Genomic DNA, 12,406 nt, shown 5'->3' with positions numbered 1-12,406 from the left:
ATGCTGCTCTTATAAAGCTTATCCTAAATGTGTGAAGTAAATGACCAACTTACTTCACACAACTTACTGTTTTATGAACAAAAAAGGATTTTTGTTTATAATATTCATTTCTCTTTATAACTATTTCTACTCGCTATAGATTTCAATTTTTATTGCTTTTACAATAAAAATTTTCATGCTTTCTGATACTGAACTAGAAATTCATTTTCTTTTTTTGGGGGGAAAGTATCAGGGATTAAACTCAGGGGCACTCAACCACTGAGTCACATTCCCAGCCCTATTTTGTTTTTGTTTTTTAATTTAGAGACAGGGTTTCACTGAGCTGTTTGGTGCCTCCCTAAGTTGCTGAGGCTGGCTTTGAATTTGTGATCCTCCTGTCTCAGCCTCCCAAACCACTGGGATTACAGGCGTGTGTCACCACACCGGGCTAGAAATTCATTTTCTTTATTTCCTCTTAGAAGTGCTCAAAAAATACACCAACATAAGATAATGCTTTGTGATGCTCACGTTGCCAATTTCCCATTTGAAATAGATTTAAAAAGTGTCCTAAGAATTTTTAGAAGAATATTTGGATAAAACACACAACAGACTTGCAGAAACTGTTGACTTCTGATTAACTGCACTAAGAAAGAAGCACAAGCACGCACTGAAATGGATGAGATGTCCAAAAGAGAAAAAAATAAACCCACTTATGTTTGCTCTGCAAATAAGTTTGGTGTTTACATTTGAATATGGGTATATCATTTTAGCCATTTTTTTTCTATTTCGAATGAAACAAGGAGGTTAAATTGCAATGATCTTTTTCCAGTCAAGTTTTTCTATTCAAGTTTTCCCACACATAACCCTGTTGGCGTGTTGGGGAGCTGGTGGGAAAAGAAACAAAAGTAATTTAAGACATGGCCTCCTGGCTCAGAAGGAGCTGAAAAACCACAATTCCACCCATAATTCTACAGGTTCCTCATTCCAAGCTGGGGATTAAGGCATGTGGCTAAAGTGAACTGCTTCCTAACAGCGTAGGCTCATACATTACCTTGAAAAGAAAGGTTCCTTAGCTTACGAGGTTCACTTTTTCAGTTCCTGAGTAGTCTAAACAATGAGACAGTGTGGAAGTTAGCGAGCCTGGCCTGACCCAGCAACTGCTAAGCTGCTTCTTAGAGCTTGAAGGTCAGTTAGACAGTGGACTTTCACACTCCAGCCCTCTCCTGTCTGCCTCACAAGAATGACCCGAGTGGTGCACACACACCACTCTATCTCCAGCACTTTCCTACTCTTGAAGGATCCCTAGCACTTAAGGTAAACCAACCTCAAAAGAACTAGGCAGGTGTTGAAGAAAAAGTATAGGTATTCAATTGATCTGGGTTCTAATAAATTTCTAAGAAAAACTGGCAAAACTATATCGTATTAAGCAAACACTGTCCCCCGTCTTTTTTTTTTTTTTTTTTTTTTGGAGACAGGGTCTTTGTGTTGCCCAGGTTGACCTCAAACTCATGGACTCAAGAGATCCCCCATCTCGATTTCCCAAACAGCTTGGACTACAAGTATGCACCACTGCCAGCTTTGAGTCCCAATCTTTCATTTGCAAAACTCAGTACTAAATTTATAAGCTGACTACCTGACTGACTAGGGTGCAAGAGCCTGCCCCCCTCCACACACACAGAAAGAATACACAAGAAACCAGTAACAGCAGTAGATCTAGGACATAGAACTGGTGGCAAGGGAAGACATGAAAGGGGAGTTACCTTTCACTCCACACCCTTTTCAAATTTTGAACTGTGTGCCTGTATTACCTATTTCCAACAAGTCTTTCTGACTAAATTGCCTTAAGAAGAATTGAAGAAATCTTAGGTCATCACACAAACACTCCCTTATTTTTCATGAAGTTTCTTCTTCCCTTTGTCATCTTCCTTTTTTTCCTCATGTCTTAAATGGGAGGGAGGGGTCCTTTCAGATTAACCTCTTAAAAAGATTACAGTACTTCCTTTTATCTCCACTTTTACTTTAATAAAGCTTTTTCTAATAAACTCTTACTATCCCATTCATTCCTATCCCTCACATTCAAAGGAAAGATGATGTTTCACTCACTGGTTGCTACTGGTGAGAGAGGCAGGAAAACGGAAAGGAGAAGCCAAACCCTAGAGTAGCAGCAAGGTCCCACACCATCTGGTTGCCTCCATCTCTCCCAGTCTCCCACCACTCTCCCCTGCTCTGGCTTCCAGCCACACTGGCCTGCTTCCTGTATTTTCTCCAGGCCAAGTTCATTTCCACATTGGAGTGTCTGTAATTGTTTTTCCCTCTGCCTTGTCATTCAGGGGGGAACCACCCAACCAAAATTCGCCAAAACCCCCACCCAATCTCATATGCACTTTCCGCCAGCACTCCCTGCTGCCTCAGATCATCATGTGCACACATCTGTTTGCTCATTACTATCTCCCTGCATTTTATCTGATGTTCCACAAGAGTAAGGGCTTTTGTTCTGACACCAGTGTCCCCAGAATAGTATCTAGCCTGGACGTAGGCACTCAATAAATTAAGTTCAGGAAGGAAGAAGTGACTGAGTAAGTGAACAGTTTTCACTATTCAAAGGGTCGGGAAACAAAGGCTCCATTCAGGAAGGCTATGGAAAAGATTGCAGGCTTGGTACACTAAGGCAGAAACTCTCAAAGTGGGTTCAAGGAAGTGTTCTTGGTGTTGAGAGGACTTTACTCAGAGAAACTGATTTGGGGTACGTTTCTTTATTAAATTTTAAGTTAGAGGAGTTTTTTGTGAACTCAACTCTTTGCGCTTCTTTCACCCACCTGTTATCTTTTTTGCCTGTGGAGGTTCCTCCACTCTGTTGCTAATGTTAACATCAATCCAATGCCTTAAGCCTCAGCACCCACAAACTTTGCACCATGTTTCTTAAACCTTGACCAAGACAAAGAACAAGATGATGGGAACATTTTGTGACCATCCCTATCAACCTCCACCTCCAAATATCCTATTCTAATATTAACTAACTTTAGAATCCAGATTTGACATACATTGTTGGCTAGGAACCACTATCAACAAGTCATTAAAATAGCAACCATCTCTTGACTGTAGTTTTCTTGAATATTCATGTATTAATAAAAGGTTCTAGGATATCATCAAAATGAAAAAAATCTCTTGCCCTCAGGTTCTTGTACCACTAGAAACAGGGATCTGGGACGTTATGTATCAATCATCCAACACAAATTCTGCAAGATGGCACAGACTCACAGCATTCAATGTCTGAAAGAAATCTTAAGTGTCCTATCATAGAACTATTCAATAAGCCTCAAAAAGATTTACAACCTAAAGTACACTCACTTGAATTGTGCTGATGCTCAGGATTATCAAACACCCTGTCACTAAGATACTGGAAATAAGCAAAGAGATGGGAGAACTCTCTGGAACATGTTTATCAAAACACTAGCATTCGGGGCTGGGGTTGTGGCTTAGTGGTAGAGTACTTGCCTGGCATGTGTGAGGCCCTGGGTTCGATTCTCAGCACCACAGAAAATAAAAGAAAGGTTGAGTCCACTGAAAACAAAAAAAATATTAAAAAAAAAAAAAAAGCATTCGGCATGTTTGGCTATCAGTTCCTCCACTAGACAGAAGTGTGTGGAGGTGGATGTGGGTAATGGTGATCAAACCCAGGACCTTAAGCACTTGGGAGGCAAGTGCTTTCCCACTGAGCCACACCCTCAGTGCAAACAGTAAGCTTCTTGAAAGCAGGGTCTATAGAGTCATTCATTCACTCACACATTCAACAACTATTTCTACATTCTAAGTATTGAGGCCTGAGAAGCAAAAACAGATAAAAACACAAAAATTCCTATCTTCAAAGACGTTTTCATCATAGGGGAAGAAATAAGACAATAAACAAATACATGTCTGATGGTGATATGTGCTAGAAAGTAAAAACAAGCACTGGAGACACATGGTGACAATGGACTAGTGATATTTTAAACAGCAAGATTGTTAAAGACATGTCTTATAACGGAAATTAAGCAAAGACCTGATGTGAAGGAGTGATTCAGGCAGATATTATGGGGGAGAAATAACACTGAGGCCAGTGTGTCTAGAAGGGAGGCATGAGTAAGAGGGAGAGTGGGAAGAGATGTTATCAGAGCCCTATCAGGCAAGGGATCTAATCACCCAAAAGTCACAGTTAAGACTTTGGATTTACTCTGCAAGACTTCTGCGTTAAAGGAATCATTCTTGCAGTTGTGGTAGAGACAACCAGAGGAGGAAGGGCAGAAGCAGGGAGACCAGTTAGGAAGACACGGCCACAGTCCAGGCAAGAGGCAATGATGGGCTAGCACAGTGCATGTTGAGTGACAGCTAGAGTTGCGATTTCTGCTAGATGTCATGTAGGTATGAGACAGGGAGAACTCAAGGATGATTCCAAGGTTTTCAACCTGAGCAACTAATATTATGAAGATTTATTTTACCCAAAGTACTGAGAGATGTCTTTTACTATAAGAGAAGTAGGTGTTGGCTGCTGTTTCTTTTTTTGGAGGATGGAATAGAATTCAGTTGGGGATTATAGGATGTAACGTAGTGGTAGAATATGCAAGTCTCGGTTCAATTTCTACCAAAAAAAAAAAGTCTCAGTTTAGGCATTGGAAGTTTGAGATGTCTATCATATTTCCAAGTGGAAATATCAAGTAGATTGCTGGCCATTCAAGTCTTCATTTCAGGAGAGAGTTCAGAGTTAAAAACAGACATTTAAAAGTAATCAGTGTACACCAGTGCAATGGCACAGATCAGAAGTCCCAGCTACGTAGGAAGGTGAGACAGGAAAGATCACTTATGCCCAGGAGTTAAGAGACCAGGCTGGGCAACACAGGGAGAACCCCCCCATCTCAAAAAAAAAGAAAAAACAGGAAAAAAAAAAATGCCAGATGTGATGGCACAAGCTATAACCCCAACAACTTGGGAGGCTAAGGCAGAGGATCATTCAAAGTCAGCTTTTGAAACTTGGCAAGACCCTGTCTCAAACTTTAAGAAAAGAGGGGAGGGATGGCTGGGAATACAGCTGAGATGTAGGGTACTTGTCTAGAACTTGTCTAGAGTATGCAAGGCCCTGCATTTGATCCCCAGTACTACCAAAACACACACACACACACACACACACACAGCACAAAAACAAAAGTGTAAAAATGGTATTTAAAGATGGGATGAGATTGCCTACTGTATGGGGGCAGGGAAAAGAATGGGTTCAAAGACTGTGCCCTCACACACTGGAATGAAGAGAAGTCATGAAAATGTGGAGGAATCTACAACAACGCCAGGAAGGAATAATCAGAAAGGAAGGAACTAGGGAGAGCCCCTAGAAGCCTATGAAGAAAGTGTGTCAAGAAGAAAACAACGACCAAACAGCACAAGAATGGAGAACGGGGAACCGAACAGCACAAGAATGGAGAGCAGGCCACAGGGTTTGATAACTTGTAAGTTATCTTGAGGAGGAACTCAGCAAACAGTAGAAGAAAGTGTCCAAGTGGAATGAGCTCAGGAAAGGATGGATGGGTGGAGGGGAAGCTGAGCCAGCAACGACGACAAGGAAAATTATGGTGACAGGAAGAGGGATCAGGGCTGGAGCTGGAAGGAACATGACTTCAAGAGTACGTTTTCTCCCCTTGTTTTTCTTCAGATGAGAGGTATTACACCCTGTTTTCCCTGGAATGACAAAGTTGAGAAAGAAAGATGACGATGCAGGAGAAGGAACACTGCACGAGTGAGGCTGCAGAGCTGGCAGGAGGGATGTACACCGAAGCAGGGCTGCAGAGATGAACGACGACGGTATTCCTGAACAGGACCTTCTCTTTTGTACCAGTTTGGAAAGAAAGAAAGACTGCTCACCCACAGCAGATAAACAACCCTGTGTGTGTTACTGGAACCCAGGGCCTCCCACTCTACCACTGAGATATGTCCCCAGCGTCGTTTATTTTATTTTGTGATGGGATGTCGCTAAGTTACCAGGACTGGTTTTGAACTTGTGATCCTCCTGCCTCATCTTCCCAAGTAGCTGGTATTACAGGTGTGCACCACTGAGTCTGGCATACATTTGAGGAATGAGAATCACCTCAAAAGAATAGAGTAGGACAAAGAATGGTTTAAAAAAAAAGTGTGATGGGGGTTGGGGGATTTGCAGTATGACTTCAGCCCAGAATTCACATCTGGAGAAGGAGGAAGAAAAGCATATAACGGGAGAAATGAGTAAGTGACTGGTATTAAGCAGGCAGAAAGGAAAACAAAAGCAAAAGCAAGCCCGGCATGGTGGTGCACACCTGTAATTCCAGCAGCTCAGGAGGCTGAGGCAGGAGGATGGCGAGTTCAAAGCCAGCCTCAACAACTTAGCAAGGCCCTAAGCAACTCAGTGAGATCCTGTCTCTAAATTAAAAAATAATAGTAATAAAAAAGGCTAGGGATGTTGCCTGGTGGTTAGCGGCCCTGGGTTCAATCCCTGGGACCAAAAAAGAAAGTCAATAATATAAAACAAAAAACTGACTCTGGGAAAGATTTTGATAAATGAAGAGCAGAAATGTCCAATGATGATCAGAATACTCTTCCTGATCTTAGAACAATGTACCAGTGGACAATGACTGAGATATTCTCCAGTCAGCCGAGGATCTACTGGAGTCCTTCGTCATGGTTATTGCCCCTGGGATTGCCACCTGTGCCTTACTCCCCCTCTCTAGAGCCTGCAGAAAGGTGTGGTCTGCAGTGACGTCCTTCTACTTGCTCCTCTGGGACATTTTATAGACAACACTCAGGCCACCAGAGTCTCTGCCCACTGAGGATCTTCAGTGTCAGTAATCTCCCCATCTAACCTGGTGAGCTCAAGGATCTGAAAAAATAAGTAGGAGTTCCCCCTAGTCAAGAGATATAGGGCCTCTAGTGGAAAAGTTTAAAATTTAAATTTCATCCTTTCTTGTTGGGCAGGGAGGGGCAATTACTAGGGAACTGAACCCAGGAGTGCTTTACCCTGAGCCACATTCCCAGCCCTCTTTATTTTTTTATTTTGAGACAGGGTCTTACTAAGTTGTTTAGGGACTCGCTTAGTTGCTGAGGCTGGCCTCAAACTTGTGATCCTCCTGCCTCGGCCTCCTGACTCAATGAGACTACAGGCATGAAACCAACACACCCAGCATTATCCTTTCTTTTTGAAAACAGTTCTAATACACAAGGAAATCTAACTGACACTTAAGTTAGTCCTCATTTTTTTTCCCTTGGGCTAAGGCACAGGGGTGAGTCCTCATAGCCCCAGCTACTTAGAAAGGTGAGGTGGGAGGATCACTTGAGCTCAGGAATTTGAGACCACACCAGACAACAAAAGTGAAACCCTGTCTCAAAAAAACTGAAGACAGACCTTCAGGAGCAGCTTTAACTCTCCCGGCACTGTGATGTTATTTGCCATATATTCCAGGCTCTTCTAAGAGTATTTCACATTCCTGGCTATTTCAACTGTATGGAATGCCTTTGTTACATTCTTCACCCCTCCTCCAGGGAGGGTAAACAGAGTCCCTTTCCCCCTAATTTTTACCACTTTTCATCACAGAGGCTGCCAAAAAAAAAAAAAAAGGAAAGAAAGAAAGAAAAGGGGGAGAGGGAGACAATCTCACTAGAATTGATTTAGGAGGACCAAGTTTAATAATACGATAAAGATAAATGCCATATTACCAACTCAGGATAATAAAAATCTTAATAAATTTCAATCTTCTGTTTATAATAAAGTATCATATACTGGATGATATGGCATATTAAAAAAATATATAACACAGGGTGCAGTGGTGCACGCCTAGAAAAACCTATCAATTCAGGAGGCTGAGACAGGAGGATCAAAAATTCAAGGAGGGCCTCAGTAAATTAGCACAGTCTAAGCAACTCAGTGAGACTGTGTCTTAAAAAATAAAAAGGAATGGGGATAGAGCTCAATGGTTAAACACCCATGGGTTCAATCCAGAGCACCAAAATAAAATATAAAAGTATATTTACTTTGTAGGACCAAGATCTTGCTTAAAGAATGAGTCTTGTTGAATTACAAGTTGTCTTTCTTTCACATACCGCACACATAATGAATGACCTGTTTTTCAGTCCTAGTTTCTATAAAGAACAAAAACCCTGCTGTGGCTCATGCCTGTATTCCCAGGGGCTCAGGAGGCTGAGGCAGGAGAATCACAAGTTCAAAGCCAGTCTGAGCAACCTAGTGAGGAGGTCCTAAGCAACTTAGAGAGCCTTCTCAAATAAACATAAAGAGGGCTGTGGATGTGGTTCCATGTGTAAGTGACCCTGGGTTCAATCCTCAGTACCAAAACAAAACAAAATCCTGAAAACATTTATAAAGTACTACAGATGCAAAGTCCTTCTGAAATTTTAAGATTCTTTTCCAGTTTGCTTGGTGATATATAATTGAGCAGTAATTTTATTTTAGTGACTGGCATTTAGAGACTTTTCCAATACATCTAAAATACTTCTCACAAACTATTCCTTCTTTAACTCAAATTCCACTGACTTATGGCATATTTAATTAATTTGCATAATTACAATAACAAGTATGATAAGTATAAACAGATACAGGAATAAGTACAACTGACTCCTTGTAAGCACAACATTCCACTTCTGGGAGACTGTGGTCGGGGTACACAAAACCCAGTGCCCTCGTGAGTAACAACAAATGCTCATACTGCACCAAGCTGACTGGAGTGAAGGTTGAGTAAGTATGTCCACTGTACATCAAGTTCAAAGTACTATGGTAATATGTTAATTATCACAAATATCCAAAACTCACTATCTGCCAAAATGCTAATGATATTAGTAAGAGGTGGGGGTGCAGCTCAGTGGCAGAGCACTGGCCTAGCATGACTGTTGATCTCCAGCATCAAAATAAACAAGTAATTAGAACTTGTAATTAGAGCTTGTTAGTGGGGAATTTTTCTGGTTAACTTTAGTTTATCAACAGGAAAAGAAGCCAGAAGCTTAGAAGAGAACTCCTTTTCGTCGTGCGGTTGGGACTGTTTTTCTATTTCTCCCACTAAACTGAGCCCCCTCCTTCCACATCTGTCTCCTCCTCTCCCAACATTCAATGATTGCTCAATAAACTTGCAATGTTCACACAGCCTAACATGGATCTGAATTTCAGCTCCTCTCACTCTGGCATGTGAATAGTTTTCTGGGGCTGAAAAAACAGAATGCTAGAGGATTTTATTCACAGTCAATTATCTTCTAATATTTTCATCTTTTCCCTCAAATTTGTTTTGTTTCTTGACACTAGCTAATTAAATTTATAAATCAATGTCCTGTTCATACTTACATTAGTACTATATTATGCTAATAATATTCTGTAAATTATTTCTCTTGATTAAAGCCATTAGTTCCCATTAAAAAATAAAATTGGGTTGAATGTCCTATTAAGTTGGAATTTTACTTTCCCACAATGTGTGGCAGCTAATACTTCCAGTCTCTGGCACATCTATTGAGAACATAAAAGTTCTCCTGGAACTAACAAATTACTTCCCTTCCAACACAATTATATAATTTGAAAGGTGAACAGTGCTCTGTAAATTATTTTGTGGTCCAAAATTCCTCCCAATTAAGAGACCCCATCTAAAACTACTCTGGATAAGAAGGGATGCTTTTCTCTAAATCTCACATAACAGAGAGCAGCACCCATAGTAGGTTCTTTATTTAAAACACACTTGCTTAATTGAACTGAATAAGTCTAAAATGGGCCCACTTCATTACTTTTCTTGTTCTTCACAGGCTTTAGCTATAGCACCCACTGAATCTGTAATTAAAGATTTACATGATTCTTCTGCTCATTAACCAGTGTTCAAAAAGAAATTCACTAAAGGAAACTCCATGATCAGGCAAATCTTTTAATCCATTAAAGAAACTTCTTTCAACAGGTTAAGATCTTAAGCTCCTAAAACACGAGTTCTATGCTTCGTCTGATTTGCAAGAAACAGTTGGGGAGCCTAAACATTCAAGTAAGCAGGCACCAACATTAACGCCGCTAATGTCAGTACATGATAAAACTTTTAACAGAAAATGGAAAATCAAGTCTTTATTAGTTTCCTTATGATCTATAAAGGGTTTCCAATTTATCCCAAATACTCACATGGCTTCCAATTTATCCCGAATACTCACGTTTTCAATTTCTACTATGATTTTTTTTAAACAAAAAGTCTTGCATCATTCATATGACAAAATTACACACCCATTTACTTATAATTGGGGTGCTCTCAGACTTAACCATAGTGTAGGAAGACATATTATTATGCTAATTTGCTTTCCCTCCAGTTAACAGACTATGATACCATCTGATTTCCCATAATATGATATGATAATGAAGAGAACAAAGCCTCTGGAACAGGAACCACCACCGATAATTTCATTTTACTCAAGTAAATATACCAAAACGGTACATAATTTACAAAATGGCCCTTACCAGTATCACTATTACACGCACCTCTGAGGGGCTTTGTAATACAGGCTAGGTCACAAAGTACACATTTCCATATCTCTTCTGTTTTACTGCAAAAGGGCACATATGGGATCCCTCAAGAGCACAACTGGTGCCTCCCTAATTTTCTTCAGGCTGTAATTTAAATTCCCACTTCCTCCTAAATATCTCTGGACAGCAGCTCCTGGCAGTCCGTCTGTCTCTTTCATCACAGCTTCTTTTCATAACTAACGGGTCAAGTTCCTTTCCCCCATTTCAACACCAGGCACTGTACTGCAACCCTGCCACCATAGCCCACTGCTGAATGCTGGAATATAACATATTGAATTTCACTGTCCTTCATTGTTTCCAGTCGAACTGCCATTTTACCACCATGCACAAAAGAAAAATGCGTTCCCACAGGCATCTTATGAATTTCCAAAGCAGCTATTCTTTGTGGATTTACCAAACATGTGCCTTCCCTGAATTCCCTTCATCACCACAGAAACGGCTTTGGGAAGCCGAGATTCCTTTTTTTTTTTTTTTTTCAAAGTACCCGAAGCAAAAAGAAACGGATTCTAAAACATTTCTATTTTCCTGGCAAATTTAATCCTATGGGTCTTGCTATAGGTCAGTGGAGGAATGGCAGAGCAAAGATCTTAAGTGCCACTTTCGATCTTCCCGATTAAAATGAAAAAAAAAAAAAAATCAGTGCACAGAAATTATTTTTTCAAATGTCCTTTCTTCTCAGGCTGCACCATAAGGGCTAACCAGCGCACTGTAAAATAAACAGCTGGCTTTGGCTTGTGCACAACGCCCTAAATCTTCCTAATGCAACCCCGGTCCCTGGCGTGGGCCACACATAATCCCTCAGCAAACCCCAAACCTGCCAATGAAGCGGACAAAATAAATTCTCTGCCACAAAGGCCCGCCAGCGCCTCGTGCGCCGCGGCCTCTGCACACATGTGCGGGGCTGACAAGCGCGGAGCTGCCCTTCCTGGATCAAAGCTGGGGGTCTGGGGCCAGGAACCCGGCCTCCCCGGCCCGCTGCCTGCGCCCCGCGGGCGCTCTTCGGGTTGGTCAGCAGTCGCCCCCAGCGCCCCGGCGGCAGCCCGGCAGCCCTGCAGCCCCCGGGCCGGCGCGTCCAGTACGGCCCGCTCAGACCCACTTCCCCTCGCCCCGCCGGCCCTTCTGCGTCGCCCCCTTTCTCGCCTCAGGAATTCCGTCGGAACTTCTTTCGCACCGAGCGGGGCGGCCCAGTCCGCAGCCCGCGCACACCTCTCCCGGCGGCCGCGCCCCCCGCGCCGGGGCCGCCAGCGGCCGGCGACCTCGACCCGCCGCGCCCAGCGCCTCACCTCCTCCTCGCTCTCGCTGCGGAAACACAGGCACGCGGCCCGCTTCTTGTAGCCGTCGCCGTCATAGGTGCGGGTCTGGTTCGACTTGAGCTTCATCATCCTCCGGGCCCGGGTGGGGGTGCGGTGCGGGTCGCGGGAGTCGAGGGGTGGGGAGCCCGCTCCTGACGGCCGCGCGCGCGCGCGCCCCCGCCTCGACCCAGGGAAGCAGGGAGAGGAAGCCGCTTGCTTCTCTGCTATACGGCTCCGCCGCTGGCCTGCCGCGGCCGCCTCATTCCCCCCGGCCCAGGTCCCGCGCCGCCACCGCAGCCGTCACGGCTGTCGTCTCTGCTGCCGCCAGGGCCGCCGCCCCCTCTGCCGCTGCCGCCGCCACCCCCGACGACGACTGCGCCGCCATCTTGGGCGCGCTACGTCAGCAGCGTAAGACTGCGCCAGCCTGTGGGACGGCCGCGAGCTTGTGGCGCAGGCCGCGTTCGGGAATCGCGCCCTCCCTGTCCGTGCGGCGTAAACGAGCGTCTGGGATGAGAGGGCCGCGCGATCCAGGCCGCCGCTACGCTGGCAGCGTAGGCGTGGGGACCATGGGCTGCAAGCAGAGGAAGCCAGGAGA

General features: G+C 43.6%; 1 protein-coding gene across 2 annotated transcripts in view; it reads right to left on the bottom strand.

Annotated features, from left to right (window-relative positions):
- Positions 1-12,187, bottom strand: part of LOC306665597 (diphosphoinositol polyphosphate phosphohydrolase 1) — a 99,314-nt gene extending 87,127 nt beyond the window's left edge. Inside the window, exon 1 of one of the 2 annotated variants that reach the window (XM_079147266.1) lies at positions 11,803-12,187. In XM_079147266.1, the coding sequence (XP_079003392.1) occupies positions 11,803-11,901 (99 nt within the window). In that variant the 5' untranslated portion in view covers positions 11,902-12,187. The remainder of the gene's footprint in view (positions 1-11,802) is intronic. The other variant, XM_079147267.1, reaches the window with a different exon arrangement.
- Between the last annotated feature and the right edge of the window lie 219 nt (positions 12,188-12,406).

Source organism: Sciurus vulgaris (genome assembly GCF_902686455.1).
Source record: "Sciurus vulgaris genome assembly, chromosome: 7".
NCBI classification, from domain to species: domain Eukaryota; kingdom Metazoa; phylum Chordata; class Mammalia; order Rodentia; family Sciuridae; genus Sciurus; species Sciurus vulgaris.
This window is presented reverse-complemented; position numbering and strand designations above follow the sequence as displayed.